At 40.9% G+C, this 19218-nt stretch overlaps 1 protein-coding gene and 3 long non-coding RNA genes across 6 annotated transcripts; 3 read left to right on the plus strand and 1 right to left on the minus strand.

The window, feature by feature from the left end:
• Window positions 1-1343: 1343 nt before the first annotated feature.
• Window positions 1344-6542, minus strand: LOC116929221 (protein transport protein Sec24C). Its single transcript, XM_032936381.2, is given in 10 exon segments — window positions 1344-2516; window positions 2609-3119; window positions 3231-3409; window positions 3493-3735; window positions 3808-4257; window positions 4334-4836; window positions 4839-4927; window positions 5002-5482; window positions 5548-6072; window positions 6393-6542. Coding segments are annotated over 9 exon segments (3165 nt in total). The 5' UTR covers window positions 6065-6072; window positions 6393-6542; the 3' UTR covers window positions 1344-2324.
• A 2669-nt stretch (window positions 6543-9211) lies between these two features.
• On the plus strand, window positions 9212-10744 carry LOC123475191. Of its 2 annotated transcripts, none has more exons than XR_006649976.1 (5): window positions 9212-9364; window positions 9809-10043; window positions 10139-10325; window positions 10527-10629; window positions 10693-10744. It is a non-coding gene; the product is annotated as an uncharacterized LOC123475191 (long non-coding RNA). The 2 variants fall into 2 exon arrangements; XR_006649975.1 differs by having other exon boundaries at window positions 9258-9730.
• On the plus strand, window positions 10740-12045 carry LOC123475192. 2 transcript variants are annotated; one of them, XR_006649978.1, is made up of 4 exons: window positions 10740-10799; window positions 10877-10980; window positions 11060-11752; window positions 11944-12045. It is a non-coding gene; the product is annotated as an uncharacterized LOC123475192 (long non-coding RNA). The 2 variants fall into 2 exon arrangements; XR_006649977.1 differs by having other exon boundaries at window positions 11060-12045.
• Window positions 12046-14957: 2912 nt separating this feature from the next.
• Window positions 14958-15841, plus strand: LOC123475193. Its single transcript, XR_006649979.1, has 5 exons — window positions 14958-15022; window positions 15148-15238; window positions 15306-15414; window positions 15480-15584; window positions 15649-15841. It is a non-coding gene; the product is annotated as an uncharacterized LOC123475193 (long non-coding RNA).
• The last annotated feature ends 3377 nt before the right edge of the window (window positions 15842-19218 follow it).

Consider the following 19218-nt stretch of genomic DNA (forward strand, 5'->3'; position numbering starts at 1 on the left):
CGAATCGCCACACGTTATCAATATGCTAATGAGCGACGTCGTACAGCAGCTTCTCCTTCCTCCTTTTGTTTGATTCAATGTTTTTAATTCAAAGTATAGGCGTTGGAAACGCGTGCACACACACACTCATAGGAAAAAAGAGCTGCATAATTATATGTAAAACGCGGTGGGCGATGCTTTCAATCGACTAAATCTCTCTCTCTCTAATAAGGTGATGATAACAAGTGAATTTCACAGCAATTGGCAATGTCGCGTCATTTGACGAGAGCCTTTTACAGAAAATGATTCCAATCACATAGCGAAACCCAAAAAGCTACACACACACACAAAGTGACAGCTAAACGTATATTCACGAGTCGTCAAATCAAATCCCTCTCTTCCTGCTGTCCCTCTCTTCCTCCCTCAACAAAAAAAAGAAAAAAGAAGGAAGAAAAAAGGGGGGGAGGTAATCAATAAACTGACGCCCTTTTCACGTTTCTCGTGCGTGTCAAGCAACTTGGACGGGAGAAGCATCGAACCCTTGCAAGGGGGGGGGGATGAAAGAATCAAAACATTTTCTCTTTGACACAGACAACGGCGAAAAAAGCCAAAAGTTCGCTGTGAACTCTGCAAAACTGTGGTGACGATGGTTTATTCATGTTGTTTTTGACGAAGACGTTTATGCCAGCATTTATACCAACGGTTTATATAGCGCCTGGCAATTGCATGCAATACAATGCGTGCCAATCGGCTTTTCGACGGAGCGAATTCAATTGCGTTGCCATGGCAACGTGCACCGAATGAAAGTAAACAAACAAGAACCAAAAAAACAAAAACAAATAAGAAAGATTGGTCTATAGCACACTTGTGGTAGCAACAGCCTATATATATGTAGGCAAATCATTTCGAAAGAAGAATGGATGAGAGCAAAAAACGTTGGAGCAGAATGTGGCTTAGTCGAACGGCCACTTTCATCTTACGTTGTTTTAATCAACATTTTTTGTTCTTTCTTAAACTAAGAGGTCAATTTATATCGTTTATGTATAGGATTGCGCTCGGCCAGAAGATTGGCGCAGCTCAACTTCAGCAGCAGCCGAATTATATACAACACGCGGTAGCTCCCCGGCGGTTTGCACTCGCAGTAGGCGGATGGGCCAGTCAAGCGGCTTGTCTTCCAAGTCACGATCGATAAGAGCCAGACACACAGTCACACACCTAAACAACAACAACAACAAAAAGAAACAAAAAAAGGCATAACAAAAAATAAGAGGAATTCTCGGTATACAACATCACTGTTTACCCGCCAATGCAATAACTTGCGCAGACAGCCAACATTTTTTTTTTTTTAAAGGACGGCCATTTGCTTTAGTTAATATTTTCTTTTTTCTTTTATTTTCAAGGAAAACTTTCCGAGTACACGGCACCCACTCGATTTTGTGTTTACACATTCACATCAAACTGTACGCGGAACAAGATGATAATAATAAAAAATCACAAAAAAAAAAAAAAAAGGGAATAATAATTGAAAATGGAAAGAGACAAACCCCAGGAATAAGAACAGACGAGAGAAAAAGAGCAAATCAAATCAGCGGCAAATCTTCTTTTGTATGAACAACAAAATAATAATTAGCTTCTAGGCAATTTCTAGTTTCATCAGCAGACTCTTTCCTTCCTTTTCTATTTTTTTTTTATTTGAAAAAAAAAAAAAAATTATAATAATATATGAAGAAGATGCAGGGGGGGAAACAGAGTAAATTTAACAGGCGAAGAGAGAAATAGAAAAAAAAAATGAAAAGAAAATCCCAAAAGAACACGATTGCGTTTCGGCTAATACAAACTCTGTTGTAGATTATCATTTTTTTTTTCCGCTTAGCATTTTGATAATAATAAGGCAATCTCGGCCTCTCCCAAAATCATCTTCTATTGCCTCTCTCCACGATCAATGACGACATTTTTTTGTGTGTGTTATTTTTTCTTTTTTGTTTTTTTTTTAAACTCCTCATCGATCGCTCATTTATTCATCCTCTTTTTCTTCTAAATGGGGAATTTCCTTTTCTATATGTGGGGAGTAGATAATAATAATAATAAACAAAAAGATAATAAAGAACAACGTATTTTTATCTTCTTTTTTCGATGCAGATTATTCTTCCGTAATTTTTCCTCCTATCGTTTTTCGCTTGTTTCTTGATTTTTTTTTGTTGTTGTGTGGAAAGGGAGAGAAAAACAAAAACCCGTTCCATCAACTATCAAAGTCTGCGTACTCGAACGTGATTGCGTCCCCTTCTCCTTGCGCATCCATTAGAAAAAACACACACACACAAAAAAAGGGGGGGGGGGCTACTACGTTAATTGAGTAGATTGCGAATTTCCTTGTGCAAGTGGCACAGGAAATCAACATAACTCGAACTGGCATCGCCGTGTTTGTCTTCCACCAAAAACTTCCTAAAGACGAATTCCAGCTTATCGCGCGGCCGCACCAGGGTCAAGCGCATGTGACGTTGTCGCGTCGAGCGCAGCTGGGCAATGACACTCCTCACCTAGAAATGAGACGGCGGAGCAAAGAACGAAAGAAAATCGAATCAAATACACGCAATCCAATCGCACACACATTTGCATAGTTGAAACGCACCTGCTGCGAGCGGGGATTGTCCAGCTCAATCAACTTGGTCCGGTCAATGTCGATCTGTGCGGCTGAATTGGTGCCAAAGACACCGTGAATCCATTCCGGACTGACAGACAAACCGATCCACAAAAACATGTGAATGCCATTGTCCAGCACGTAAACGCCGTCGTCACGCAGCTTGTCGCCTGTGCAACGGACGGGCGACGGCAACACGACATCGTCCTGATCGCTTGGACTCGCCGGCGCCGATGCATCCAGCAGAGGGACGAGACGCGGGTACAGGTAAGCCAAACTGGCGCCAACGTGCATCGTCTGAACGGCAAACATGTTGAACGTCCGGTCATCAATGGACATGTCCGAGCCGCCCGAAAGCGCATCGCAGTTGAGCAGGCAATTGATGTACAGTGGAAGGAGTTTCATGCATTCGGGTAAAATCAGCTGACCCGGCGATGAAGGCGAAGCGCAATTTTTGCGATAACAAGCCAAAACTTGGGCGCTTCGATTAATCAGCGAGTCCCTTTATTTTTATTTTTTGAAATTATTATTATTTTTTGTTTTCGAATTAAAAGAAGGAAAATAAAGAAATAAATAAATGGCCAATCAAAATGCAATTGGCAGAAGGACGCACCTAATCTGTTTCGGTGTGGATTCAGTTAATTTAGTCACAGATTGCTTCATTAGCAAATTCATGACCGTGTCCAAGTCACAGCTGCGATACAAGTCAGCCATTTGCGTGCACACGCTCAACGCCAAATTGTGAATACGAAGTCGACGCTGACCGCCGGGCGACGTGAACAACAGTGCCACCTATTAAGAAAACAACAACAACAAAAAGCAAAACCAAATGAACATTCCATCGAGTCGTTTCAATGTCTCAGTTTAACAAAGACCTGGATATAAACGCCATCCTCGTCGGTGAGTTTGTCGTCGTGTTTGATTTCGATCGTCATGGCCTGATCGGAATCAATGCCCGCCGTTTCTACGTCCGTCGTGTTCGACATGAAAAAGTGGCCGTAAAAGTCGACAGGTCGAACACCTGTCGACGTACGCACGCGCATAATTGAATCAAACGCCACCGTCTGCTCGACATTGCGACGGACGTCTTCGACCAATCGCTCGCCGTCAAGGTCCGCCTGCATTCATAAATCAAATCACCGAAACTAACAACATTGCACATAAATATTGGGGCTACGGAAATGAATCACCTGGAAATACGTGTACTTGTAGACTTGGCCACCGGTGAGCCGGGCCACCTGTCCGATAGTGGCCAAATCAACAAAGGCGTTATTGGCTACAAACAAGTCGACCCGGCAACCGAATCCGGCGCACTCCTGGCCTATCTGATTGTAAAACGTCGTCTGCGGCGACAGCACCGTTTTCTCCTTATCCGTGCCCAGCAATTTGCGTTCATCGCGGCTCTTAAGCCGGCCGGGTGCTTCGGCAATCGGCAGCGACGAGTGGAACACCAACAGTTTTCCAACACAGTCGGCCGCTTTCAACGCTTCAAGGCCGGCTTTAATGGCCGGGCCGAGAATTGTTTCCGTTTCTCTCGAATCGGCAAACATGGTCGGAATTTGGACCATGAGTTGATCGATTATGTGTTCCGACTCGACTGGGTCGCACAGGAAACCGTCCAATAACGGCATAAACATGTCCTGAAATTGGCGCATTGCAATTCGGAATTTAAACATTTTTTTCGTTCGAAAAACAGAAAACAGATGGCGAAATCACCTCGACATCGCCCACGACCATCATCTGCGGCTGGGCCAACGACGCTTTGATGTTGTAGAAGTGCACTTCTTTGCTGTAGGTGATGAAACCCACTCGCGACGTGCCACTCTGTCCACCTACGGATTCCCGCGGCAAGTGCTGCAAGATGCTCTTAATGTTTTGACAGAGAAGGTGGACAAGCCCCGATTTGACGTTGTTATACGACACGTCCAAAACAAAGATGTAGGCTGGTGGTTTGGGGAAGACGTTGTTGCGACAATAGTCTTTGGTGCCAACGAACTCGTAAGAGCCGAGGCACAACTCCGGTCGCTGGTACTTGTCCATACGCATGCCAGTGTGGTCCAAATGCTGGAAATATTCGGCTGGCACTTCAGTTGTCGCCTTACAGAATGGACATTGGAATCGGCGACCACCGTCGATAAATTGCATAAAAGGGCACATGTAAGCTTTGCAGCGGCCACAACGAACCGGGCCAAGCTCGCCCATATCCACCACTGGGGAGCTTGTTCCCCTTCTTCCAGTTGGGCGAAGGGGCAGATAACCAAGCCGAAAGGAACGGCTGTCTGCTTCATCATGTCAGGCAGAGCTGGAACACTTTATCGACAAAAGAAACATTTTCGTTGGTTTTTCTTTTGCTGAAACCTTAGGAATACTATCGACCATTATACCTGTACATGGATGAGCGGACGAAACGCGGCCCGGAATTGCCCTGATCTTGAGTTAAATACGGAGTGGTTACTAGAGGAGGGACAAGGCCTTTCTGGTTAGTGGCGAAAGGTCCAGAACGCGTCCGTTTGTCATCTTCCATGACTTGAATAGCGCTGGGCATTTGATCGGGATCAAGACGTCGAGCTTGTTGTTGCGGTGGCATAGGTTGAGAAGGTGGTCCTGGCATTGGACCTGACATTCCAGGTGGATAGTTTGGGCTGGATGGATAACGACTGCCCATACTGTCATATCCGCCTTGCTGTTGCTGTGTTGGTGGCAAATGCGATTGTTGTTGATGTTGTTGCAATGGCGCTTGCTGGAATGGCATCGGCGGATGGCCAGGGAATCCAGCCGTCTGAGTAGGTAGGAAACCGCCACCCGTAGGAGGTCTTGGACTGTTAAACTGTTGACCATTTACAGGATGTCCCATATTATCCATACCTGATTAAAGCAAGATGAAAAATAAAAACTCATTTCCAATTACATAAAGTTACAACAAAACTGACCAGGACCGTTTGGATACTGCTGTGGAGAAACATGTCTCATCTGTTGTTGTTGCTGCTGCATAGGAGGCATCAAGCCAGGCCTTGGTGGAGCAATTCCTGGGGCGAGGGACTGAGGAGGCATCGGGCTGGCCAGAAGGTTAGAGGCCATTGGGGGAGAGGGGAATGTTCCTGGAGCAGGCGAAACATTCCCATTCATAGGAGGATACATAGAAGGAACAGGAGATTTTAAGCTGTTGTCACCCAAATTCATGCCTCCCATTTGCTGGGCCAGTTGATTTGGATTTGCTGCCTGTGGTGGCAGGGGTGAATGCCCGTACTGGGTCATCGGTGGTCTGGGGGAAGGCTGCCCGTAAGGATTCATGTTCTGTGGGCCGTTGGCTGGAGGAAACTGTTGAGGCTGATTCACCATCACAGGTGTTCTTGGCGGAGGAGGCATCATGCCACCATAGTTTTGACCAAGTTGAGGAGCACCATAACCAGGTTGCTGCTGCTGGAAGTACTGATCATTGGGATTCATCTTCCCACCTGAAGTAGAATAGAAATATTTTCCAGTATTACACCCAATTGTCTACCTAGCATAGGGCACGATTTAGTGACGGATGACTGAACGACGTGTCAAAGTCTATTGCGACCCATCACCATACACAGACAGACACACACACACACACACACACATACATACACACACGGACATACACATACACAGAGCCAATCAAAACTGACCCAAATAAAAACGTCAGATGGACAAGTACACGGAATTATATCGATTAAGAACAGGCGACTAAACGAAAATATTGGCCAACAAAAGAGAGAAACATTATATTCGAATTGTTTTATATAGTTACCCTGATTTCGTTTAAAATATGAAGCACTTCCACGTCTGCCGGGTTCTTCAAGTCGGCAAATGACAGACTACAAATCTGAATGGCCCAAAGGCACTGTGCCACGTAATCAGTTGTGCGCCTGCGCAAAGAAAAATGGCACTACGGAGCTGAAGCCTCTCCTTCTAGAAGAACGGGTTCGAAACGGGAAAGACTTTTGTCATTTTTGCTTGTCCGGCAAACCGTGAAATGGTGCCCCTGAATTATCTGACCGGCATCCGAAACAAAAATACTAGCATGCAAACTGACAAGTATGTAAAAAAGTAATTGGCCCAATACTATCCCCGGTATGTAAAACAGTAATATTACTACCACTGGTAGTGAACTAATGGACAAGGTTTTAAACGCATCCTTTTGAATGGTTAGTCCTAAAACTGCTGAATTTCATCAATTGTTGAAAATTTTTTGAAAGGAAACTACAGTCTAATAGCAAATTGAATGCTATGACAAAAGGGATGCCAAAAAAATGTAAGTTTGTTGAACTACTGATATAAATTACCCAAAACGTATGCGAACCATAAGACTGCGTGGCGCAACGGTAGCGCGTCTGACTCCAGATCAGAAGGTTGCGTGTTCAAATCACGTCGTGGTCATGGCTCTTAAATTTTGTTCGCTCAAACAGTTTTATAAAAACAGAGTTTTTAATACCATTAATTGCAACAAAAATTTTAAAATCGTTTTTCCTAGCAGAAAGTGAAACATATCTATTACGTCGGTGATCGATTTCCAGATTTCTAAATTTAAGGCAAATTTCAAATGTTGTAGCGGACTGAGGGGTACTATTTACGCCTCGGTTAGGCTTTTACAAATCGGTCATCAATACAATTTACAAAATTACTGAATAATAATATCAAACAGGGTAAATATGTACCTCTTGTTATTACCACGGAAGTCATGCGCAGTAATGAACGCTGGATTGTTAGATCAAAGTATTTAACAATAGAAAACACAAGATATTTTTATTGTGTTATGAAAAATAGTGACCACGACGTGATTTGAACACGCAACCTTCTGATCTGGAGTCAGACGCGCTACCGTTGCGCCACGCAGTCATGTTATCACCACTTCAATAGCTATTAACATATCTTTTGAATCAAAATTCTCATTTTCATCTATAACTTTATTGAATTTGAAATGTCATTATGTAATTTTGACATGTTAATATTATTTTTATAATAAAATTGGATTTATCCAAATTTTATACCGATAGGTACTGGCACGACAGTGAAACAATAGAAAAATCGAAAAATATGGGCTCTTTACTCGAGTAAAATTTTTAATTTTTAAAATATTTTAAATATCACCGGGATTTCTTTTAACACTAGTAATGCCACGTCGGAATTTGGTAAATGCAATATATTTATTTAATTCAAAGTACTGAAGCGTGTATAAATTACCGGAACTCCGGAAAGTATTAACCTGCAAATAACAATACTTCATTTTAAATAATCGGCCTTTAAAATAAATTTTTGTAAAAAATGTCAAATACCAAATAAAATATTTAAAAAAACAAAGAAATAAAATAAAAACTACTCAATCGGAGGGTCACTTCGTCATTCGCCGGGGCGGGACAGGGCGAAAATACGAGGCTACCCTGATTTACCCGACCCGAAATGCGAACCCCGATTGGCAAAAAAACGCCCCTATTGGCTTGGGGGCCGATCTTTACATACCATGTTGCCAAAATTCCAATCGAAGCAAGTATTTTAAAATAATAATTGTATTTTATTCACTTTTAGCCAAAAATACCAAATAAAAATATTTAAATAAAAATTTGAAACAGTCTAATAAAAATACCTAATAAAATAGGCATTTTCTGTACTTTATTTTTTAATAATTTTATTTAAATAGACTAGGACTCGGCCCCGATCACATTCTAATCGAGGACACCGCTAAGCTTCCCCGATAAAAATTAATCGGGGAAGTTTGGTGCGGGGATTTCTTTTTCGGTGCGGAACGATACTATAATCGGTGCTGCACCGATAGCACCGCTTCAGCCATAGGAGGTTAGTCTTACCAGTGACCTTGCGTTCTGATAGGCCAACGAGAATCACGTGACTAAGGTCACATTTTGTTCTTGTTGGCCGCAGGGCAACTGCCAATTTAGATCACTATTAATTGATAATCGGGGAAAGCACCGAGCACCGATATCACCGCACCGAGCACCGAAATCACCGCACCGATAAAGATCATCCCCGCACCCAATCGACTAAAAAGTTCCCCGATTGGCGCGGGGCTGAGTGCTAAAATAGACAAATACGAATACGATACCAGAGTCCTAGGGATGGTTAGTTCATTGTGTCGACTTTGGCCATAACACTTGGTCGTCAGTTTTCGAGGGTTTTTAAGCATTTTAATTTTCAGTTTTTTAACTGATACAACAGAGGGCTGCAAAGTACTTAAGGAGAAACGCTAAAAGAAAGCCTTGTGTAGCTGGCATTTAGCTTGGGAATGTAACTTTAACTTGGGATTGGAAAAGTATGAATCAAAACCGTTGCAAAATTTAAAGAATACCTTAGGTTTTCACTTCTTTTTAAATATAAAAATAACAAGCTAACATAGGATTGTCATGAAGTTCAGTTCAAATTCACTAGGTGCCACTACCGTCGATAAGGAGAATTTTAACGACCAAGCCTTACGGCCAAAGTCGACGCAGTGAACGAACCATCCCCTCTATGACTCTGACGATACGATACACTGACATATTTAAAAAATTTAACAGTTTTTTTTTAAGAATTTGATCTAAGATATTGTATTAAATACAATTTATCTGTGTTGAGGTGGTTAAAGTTGTAACAAATTTCAATTGCTTTCAAGTTTTAACTGCAAATCCGGGAAATCGCTCAGAAAGCAGTTGGCGACTCTGGAGAGCACCGGTGCAATTTGCATAGATCACTTTCTTCTGGTGCAATGTGTAGAGAGATGTGACATGTGAGGTGAAATTTGCACATTAGATTTAATTTCACGTGGTATCTTCAGTACCATGATGTATAGTAATAGACCTATAAAGTTTTTATTAAGACCAATTGATAAACCAACTTGTAACATTTAAGCTAGTGATTGCACATATCCATTTTGGGTTAAAATTTTTTTGCATCTTGAACTCTTGAAACTATGAATTGGTGAAAAGTTAATGTTTTACAATACCAAGTGGTACTATTATTCATTATTCATGGGGAACAATGATGTTTTTGTTATTCTCTCAATAAGACAAAAAGAGTTAAAGACTAGTAGAGCTAAAATTAGCATCAGATTTAAAATTTATCTTTCTGAAAACGAAAAAGCTATCTTGTGCCATACTGGTAGAATATGAGTTAATTGTTCTACAATGACTATGAATATATGTAATGTGATTAATTCTATATTTGCATATGTTACAGAGTTCTGTTTGGAGGCAGTTGGTACCCTATGTTCACTTGCTGGACATAGTGTGCTAAAGAGAGATGGAGGAACTGCTGTAAACATAGCAGATCTCATGGAGCAAATATGTAGTTTCTGTTACAAAGCTGTAATAGAAAAATGTAGTGGGACAATTTGTCAGGCTTTAGAGAAGCATCATCCTTTGCTATATCTCCACTTCATGTAAATGGAAACATCTCTGGAACTTCATGTTGAGTAATATCATATATTCTTTTGTTATGTGAACTTACCGTCTTTCTTAGACAACATTATACATTAATATTCCTTTTTTCTTCTTCTTTCTTGTTAAGCCTGGGAAATTTAGCCCCTGTGCCCATTGCATCAATGAAAGGCAGAATTTTACAACCTATAGGCCAATTTTACAACTCACTTATGGTGATTGTTCCTTCAAATGCAATTATAATGTATGTTGGTATTGTTTATCAACATTCAACTGGCATAACAGCATGTTCTGGAAATAATAATAGGATACATTAGGTAAGCTTTTATTGCCATTCCAAAAAATGTTTTCACACACCTTGGAATAAGGTAATGCTTGTCTTTCACACTTGTCATAAGGTTTTATTATTTTTTTGGTAGAATGCGTCATGCGAACCATGAATCTGTTTTAAACCTTTCTGTTTCTTTATTGCCACGAATTATTATTATTATTTTTTTTTATAATTTAATTTCTTCTAGTTATAGGTTGGTGAATAAGATAACCCTTCAGCGCCTCTATTTTTGCTGTGTGATAGCTCGGAGTCGAAACTACTAATATCCTTGTACAATAAGTTCAAAAAGGGTAAAAGGGTAATTCTATCAAATTTCAATGTGCTACTTATTAAAAATCTTATTTTTCTGTAAGTTTTAAAGGAAAACACTTCAAGTTGATTTATCTGCGTGATATAGCGGTTTTTCCTGCGGATCCTGAAATTTGTAACAATTTTTATCGGCGGACAATATGTCTTTTAGGTAACAATCCGAAATTCAATCTCAAATTTTATGACGATCACGAAACCCTTTTTTGATTGTTTATGTGGGATTGGTAGCACTTTCAGAAGCAGTAGGTTCCAACACTACCCAACGTCTGCAATAGTAATGGCAGGGATGTTAATGAAAGTTTCTGAAACAAAACCAGTTAAGCAGGTGCCAGGTGCCTAGTCATGAAACTTGAATGTTAAAGGTCCGAACTGGCCATTTTTGTCTTAAATTTTTTTTCTTCTTCTCTTCAGAAATCATGATTGGTGGTGGTGGTGATTGGGCACCTATTTAGGCTTACAGCTGCCTTTTTTTTGTTTTTTTTTTTTTATCCGCCAAGGATTTATGCATCTATTATGGAGACGGAGAAGAATACGTAAGATGCAATCTTCTGCATTGCTCTGCATTCCTGATCAATAAGCAGTTACAAACATTGCTCTACACTGATAAGCATCAGAGACAAAGGTCAGGCTGAATTAGGTATTTTGAAAATCCAACTGAAATTGTGTTGTGGCAGTATGATTATTCCAGAACTAATTATTTCTCAGTTCACCGGCTTTGTGTTGTGCCTTTACTGTTCAGGGCCAAAGCTATTCGTCTCGTAGAACTCCCATTTTTATATGGTCTGTTGCTAAGGGACGAGATGTCTTTTTGTTGACAAAGATTAGGCCATTGCTACACGTTACTAATTACGAGATCACAAAAACGAGGCGATGACGGGGCAACCATGAAGCGACGGGTAATGCGAAGACGGAGAGACGGGCGATACTTGGGCGTTAGCTGAAATGCCATTCGGCAACAGGCTACTTTGCTGAGGCTTCATTTGACTACTACCACGTAAAATACTACATCACGAATGCTGCCTAGTACCACACTACCGCCTTGTACTACACCCAGCTCCGGAATACTACCCCTATAGAAGATGGAATACCATAATACAACCCGAGGTACTACACATAGAGCACAAGTTTGTACAACGAATGCATAGGGATATTGTTATATGCACAGCCTGCATATAACAACTCGATACTTGGGAGTTGATCAAGGTCATGATGTAGCATAATCGTTAACCCAATATCTTCGTACTTTTGTGTGTATTTCATTATTATATTTTTCATGTTTGAAATTCATACGGTAGCGTTTCATGGTAAAGCCAAAGAGAATACCAGGAGTAGTTACAGCTGCAGAATCAATTGAATTACCACGTGTTACGTTTCAGAGATGGCGCTGCGGCTATTAGGTAAGTAAACGCCAGTACATTCAGGTATTTGAAAACATTGTCCTGTCAGATTACTCTATTTGTTGTTAGTATTCTGGGGCTCCAAACCGTGTCAAATACCATGGATTTATCATGAAGTATACCATGAGTAGTAACGGGGTTTGCATGAGAAAGCTCGACCTGCCCACGTAAGCTCTGCAGGTGACGTTGCGGCTGTTCATTATCAAACCGCCAGTACGGTCCGCTGTTTTAACACTATTAGGAGCGCCAATTACGTGAAGTACTTCATGGCCAATTAAATAACAATTCCGGGGGTACTCTGACGGGAGAATATTGTCTAATACTGGAGCATACTGGCGAAATGGTATCGAACAGAAGAGCGCCATCTCTAGAGCTAAACACGCGTAGCTTAAGTAATAATGCTGGCGTTACTAGGTATGGGCATGGTATAAGAGTTTAGACATGATATAACAGTAAGGTAAACTATCGACTATCCCAAAACCTGCGGGTGTTTACCAAGTGGTTCCAGGATTTCCCGCTGCCAGGTTCGCTAGTCTAGGAGGCCGGTCGTCTACAGGGGTTATAGGGCAAAACACCTTTTTTTATTTTTATAATTTTTTATTATCAGTCCCTGTGCTAGAAAAGTAAATCCACTAGGGTCCCTTTACATTCCTGATTTTGTGGGACTAAAATCAAAACGACGTTGCAATTTTGGAATTTTTTATTTATTTTTAAATTCCCCCTATTTTGAAAAATTGCGCCGTTTTGCGGCGTTTTTCAGAAATCTCTTAATTAAATACTAAAGGGAAAAATTGTAGAATGCTTTGAAAATGCTAGATAAGGGAAGGAAATTTAGCACTCTGCCAGAGTCATGGAACTCTTGTTGGTTCACGCTGAGAGGAATCCCTATACCACGTTTCGTTGGTCTTTGTGTCTAGAATTTCGATAGTTTCGGGGCGGGGTACAGTGGTGGAAACTCAAATTAGAGTCACCTATTGAGAGAAACTGAGTTATTCAACGGCCATTGTCAGTGTTTCTTTTCGAACTTCAATTTTTCAGGTGTCGTCTACTCCGTTCGTTTCCTTTATCACTGTTGTGATTGGCTGTTGAAGGTTTTCAAACACGTTTCCTGATTGGTGCATTCATCACACACCCGCTGGAGGCTCTGACTGCTATTTTCCGAAATTAGACATAACGACAGACGATTTTGCACATGTCGTAAACCTACCAAAACCAGTGTCGATTTCGGATGGCTGCACTCGGTGCAGTAGCCAGTGCACACTGGCTCGGAGCGAGAAGGGTCATGTGACGTCATGCACTCCACTGGGTTGTCAGAAAATAAACGTTACACTCGAACACTTTTTTCACTTTTTACGCCCTGGAGGAAGTAGCAGACGAAAGAAAAAAAGGCTCCTATCACTAAACAACACACTCTCTAAATTCGTCTGCTAGAAATTGCACTGCACCGCTTGCACTGACTAAAAAGGTCGGGCAAGAAAGTGCAGTTTTCGAGTGACCTCGGGCGGTGCCGGAGTGCTTCTGGAACGTACAAATTCGATGCACCGAAAAAGTGGATTGCACTAAGATTACCACTCGAACAACTTTTTCTCGGGGCAATTGCACCAGTGCAGAAAAGTGCAGCCTTCCGAAATCGACACAGGTTTCCATGACTCTGGCTCTGCCATAGTCCTTCTAGGGATCGGCCCCGACCCTCATCCGGGGCGCATTTTTCCAATCGGGTTTCGACGGGGCTGAGCGGTCGGCGTGAAAATTTTGAATCCCGATCTCAATCGGGTGTCTAATCGGGGATGGAACCCCGATTGCAATCAATTGATCGAGTCGAAATCGATTATTATGATAAAAATCGGGAGTTCGCCCCCGGTTGCCCTGTTAAAAGCCGACCCAAATTTCTAGTTTGAATTCAGGCGCCATTTTTGCAAATGGCGTCGGGGCAAGCGGGTTAACCTTAATTTTTGCCCCGCCCTGCCCTGGCTGACGAAATGGCACCCCGATTCAGCACCGATTGCCCTTTCCCGGGGTGGAACGGTTAACCGGATTATGGCTAATCGGGGGTCGATCCCTAAGTCCTCCTTAGAAAAGGATGCTGTTTAGCAGTGTTTTTTTATCTCAAGTGTTTTCTTAAACTAAAATCAAATTTTACCTAAATCCTTCTGTTTGGACGACAGAAGATAAAAAAAACACATCGGTGACAGGTTAAAGAGAAGAATGCTTGACCGGTAAATAGTATTCTTACATTTCATAAATATCAATCATCTGCCTTGTTTAAATAAATTTATTTTTAGGAAACACGAGGAAAAGAAGCAAAATGTGAGACAAGAAAATGCCTGACATAGCAAATAGGACATTTTGCTTATGCAGATTTGGAACTTCCAGTTTTACATCTTGGTATTTTGAGGTAGTAGTAATTGTACTGCAACATTATTACATGTGTAACACTTCCAGCTACTCCCCTGTCTTCAAAATATGAATTGGCTACAAGTTTTTTTTTTTTTTTTTTTTTAGAGGGTGCTGAAGAATCCCTCTGGTGGCCAGATTTTATCTTCAGTTTATGGGCGTAGGTAGGCTCTTTAGCCCTAACCTTCGTTGTCGCTTGATGGAGTCTTAGCCAGAGATGTGCACAAGCAAATTTTGTTCAAGCAATTTTCGATTAATCAAGTAAATTTTTGCTCGAGTAAGTAAATAAATTTTTTTCTTGCTTGAGTTTGTTTGAACAAAAATCAAACAATTTCAAACAATATTTTCATTGTTTGTTTGGTTGGTTTTGTTCAAACAATAAAAAAAAAACTAAAAAGATTCCAAGTTTTCAAGGAAATGATGACTGGCGCAACATGTTTCTCAGTGACAGTAACCAGTCAATCAGGATTCACCGATTCAGTCAGTCAGTCAGCGTTTCAGTAGACTTTCAGTTTCAGGAATTCAGACTCTGCTGTTCGACAGTTCATGTCTACTGTGTATGTGAAAAGTTGGAAATCGCAAGGTAATTTTTTTATTAGTTGTATATACTAGTGCAACTAGTACTAGACATTAAAGCTAAATATATAACTATAATGAAGGTTTTTAACATTTATGAACCTTTGTTCCACTGTCGCCTTTTGAACGTAGGAGTTTTACGTGCAAGTGTTGTGCCACAACTCATTAATACCATAGTAGTCCCATTCTGCCCCATAATATTCGTTCTCTGAGTATATGCAAGGTATGATAATTGTTTGCCAATTCGAGCTTGAATGTATGTACCTAATGTTTAATCTTTGGCTGCGTAGGCTATAAAAGTTGAACAACACTCGTTCCATTTGGAAGAAATTCTGACTGGAATAATATTATTCCTATCATTCCTATACTATCTACAGAAGCTAGTTAAACTCAAACAAGGTAATAAAAGGTTGGATTGGCAATTAGAACTTTTAAACATGCATTTCATTTTTCCTGCAGACCAGAAAGCGAGCAAGACTCCAGTTGCCTTCTGAACAAATAACTCTGGGATCTGGATGGAATACTATTGTCTCCTAAGTAAAGCCCTTATATTCATCAGTTTAACTAAAGTAAGGTATTAGAAGGTTGTTGCATAATAAAAAAAAATTTATTTAAATTTGTTTGTTCACATAGCTATAGGTGTCATTATGGATGATGATGAGTTTCAGTGGCCTGATGAAGCTCCAGAGGTAATGATTGCTGCTGATGAAGTTGAGACTGGGGCCTCTAATGATGAGAATTTCGTCACTGACTCTAATGGCGAAAAGGCTGATTCCAACCATCAACAGCCACCACTAGCAGCAACGGCCAAGAACACGGCAATTAAACAAAATCATGGGTATGGGACTTTTTTACGATCGAAATCGATCAAAAAGATAAGAAGGAGAAAGCTAGGTGCTTACTCTGCAAAACGAAATCAAAATTTTTAGTGATGTCAGCCACCACAAGTCTATCCTACCATCTCACCCACGCTCACAAAAAAACGTGTCCCGAAGATCCGTCCACTTCTTCCTCGCCAAATGTAGCACCAAACACCATGGCTAAATTCACGAGGACTCTGTCCAAAGAAAAGATTGCCTTAATAACAAGAGCAATTACTAATTTCATGGCTTGGGACTTGTATCCCATGAATTTAGCCATGGGTCGAGGATTCAGATCCCTGATGAAGCTTCTTGAGCCTCGCTACACCATTCCCCATCGTACAGCAACGTTTATAAGGACGCACATTCCCCGTCGCATATCAGAAATGCGAGCCCAAGTCGTGGCTAAGTTGAAAAATGCCATCAGGGTCTGTCTTACAACGGATATGTGGACGGATGATTACAGACATTGCTCTTATGGCAGTAACGGCCCATTTTGTTAGCGATGAGTGGATTCACGAATCTTTTTGTCTGTCCACTAAACTGTTCACCGAAAGCAAACGGCTGCCAACCTTGCTGAAGCTTTATCAAGCGTAGCTACAGAGTGGGACCTTAAGTTCAACAAATTTGTTGTTGTAACTGATGGGGAGCCAATATTTAAAAAGCCGTCAATGATTTGGGTTGGATACAGATACCTTGGTTTGCTCATTTGCTTAATTTATGCATCGCGAAATACGGGTTCTTAAATGTTACGGTCCTAAATCATGTAATTAAAAAGTCAAGTTCCATCGTTCACTTTTTCCATTTCCATGGTCCTGCAATCATTGCCAAAACAAAAAGAGCTCGCAAGATTCTATGATTCAATGGTAGAATCAGAAGACCATGACTATTCCGAGCCAATTTCAAGTGATGAAATATCGCAGAATTCATTGAAAAAGGAACAGGCTACACGTTGGAATTCAACTTTGACTAGCATTGAATCTGTCTTAGAAAACCGGGTAGTCATTAGAGAACTTCTGTCATCTGAACAATTTGATTCCCCTCACCTGATACTGACAAACGATGAAATGTCTTTGCTAAAGAAACTTGCTGAATTCTTAAAGCCTTTCCGTTGCCAAACAGATGCCTTGCAAGGTGATAGATATCCTACCATATCTTTGATTTCACCTGCGATCCAAGTTCTTTTAAGGCAGTGTGACGTAGAAGCACCCCAGGAATCTTCGTGTTTGCCCTCGGACTGGGAAATTTCCATGACGCAACTGAAAATTAATGTTAAAACAGCTATGCTGCAACGTTTTCCCGTCTGATTTGGATGGCTCAGTACTTTCAACTCCATCTTTCGCCTTGCGACTACTTTGGACATCAGATTTAAGACCAACAAATCTAGTTTCAAAACCGTCGTGAGGGCTTCGTGGATGCGATAAATTATTATGATCGAAAGTTGGGTCCTCTTCCTCCGTCCCGGAGCCGTCAGCTGCAAGTTCGACACCAACAGAAAACTCAATGCGGACAGCAAATACGACAGCGCCATCATCATCTAGCAAAAAATCAAAATATCGGCTTTGTACGGCATCGTCTTGGATGCGGAACCTGCTACAAATGGAACCCGAGAAGAGCTTCTGAAGGCTGAAATGCAAAAACTTCCTCGCCATTCCAAGATTATCTGCCGATGAAATGGACGAGCTAGATATCTTGTCTTGGGGAAGGGCGTCAATACGATTTTCCGCTTCTTGCAATATACGCCAGACAAATATTAGGGATGATTGCTACCTCGGCATCGTCTGAAAGAGTCTTTAGTACCGGAGGAAATGTTGTCACTCCAACAACGCCAGCGTTTGGATCCACAAAATGTGGACAAATTAATCTTTCTCAGTGCAAATTCTGCCGCCAAAAAACAGTAAACACCTGTGAATTCTAATCAAAAATCAATGTTAACTGTGATTACTGTTACTATTATTCTAAGTCTTTGACATCCAGTCAATAAGGAAATCAAATGTTTTCGAACCTGTAACGTTTAAAAAGAAAGTCAAACCTTTTTGTTTAATTGTTTCTTGAATCTCTGTTGTTATCCAAGAAAATGTAACCGTTTTTTTTAAATTTGAGCGTTGTCTGCGTTGCCGAAATTTTTTTGAAGGGTTTTTGTTCAAACAATAACTTTGCTCAAACAAACTGTATTGTTCAAACAATTTTATTTGTTTATGAACAATTTTGGACGAGAACATTGTTTGGCAAATTGTTCAAATAATTCTCAATTAATCGAGCAAACAAACAAAAATTGGCAATTGTTTTTGTTTGCTTGAGCAAGAAAATCTTTGCTCGCGCACATCTCTGGCCTTAGCGTCGTTGGTGAATTTGGAAATTTTTGGGCTTTTGGCTATAGAGTCATGAGGTTTTTTTTGTTTGATTGTTTCTTTTGTGTTAGCCTCAGGTTTGTTATGAAGGTAAGTAGTGGAGAATATTCTTGCTAGTAGTTCAAATCATGTCAACTAATCTTGTTTCTTTTAGGTAACGAACAAGTAGCCTTTGGATCTCGTACTGTTGGTTGCTGTGGATTTCGAAGTTGAGACCCGGTAGGTTAGTTAAGTTGTGTTCAAGATTATTTGCTGTAAGGTAGCAACTTATTTCCATTCTTTCTAGCTCAAGAGTGGAGCATTTCAGCAGGACATGCATTGTGGTTTCGTTCTCCTCTTCACAGTTTCTGCACGTTGGGTGGATATGGTTATTGAAACAGGCCAGGTTTGCTTTGAGCCTGTTCTTAGCCTGGAAGTGCCCTGAGATGTATCTGGATTTGTGTGCGTGCCATTTAAGTGGGCCAGTTCTGTTCCTCCTCTGTGTTATCTTTCTCATTGTCTTTTTGCAGTTCAGTGGTGTTTATTTTGTTTAGTATGCCCTGAAGAGTGGAGCTTTTTTTGTGGCAGATGATTTGGTTATTGATGAGTCTGCCGAATGTCTTGTCTTGAGCTTTCATCTTCTGATGTTAGCTATCTGCCTTTTCGTTTCCCTGCTATTCCAGATATGGCTTAACTGTTAGTAGAGATTGACTTTGGTAACTGAACCTTTTAGTGTTTCAGCTTCAAAGCATGATAGTATTAATAATATCATGTTTTCTCTTCCAGGGTTTCAAAAGGTTGGAGGACTGATCTGGAGTCTGTGATTATGGTGAGTTCAAGCACATTTGTCCACTGTGTGGGTGACAAGCTGCATTTCCATTACCGTGTAAAAAAAATAAGGAATTGGCTACAAGTTGCGATGCTGAAGCTCAGGTTTGTCAAGCAAATTTTTAATGTTTGCCTTAACAACATGCACTACCAAGGCATTGGGGTACTCATGAGTACCATATGAC

The sequence above is a fragment of the Daphnia magna genome, linkage group LG8 (assembly GCF_020631705.1).
Source record: "Daphnia magna isolate NIES linkage group LG8, ASM2063170v1.1, whole genome shotgun sequence".
Classification (NCBI taxonomy): domain Eukaryota; kingdom Metazoa; phylum Arthropoda; class Branchiopoda; order Diplostraca; family Daphniidae; genus Daphnia; species Daphnia magna.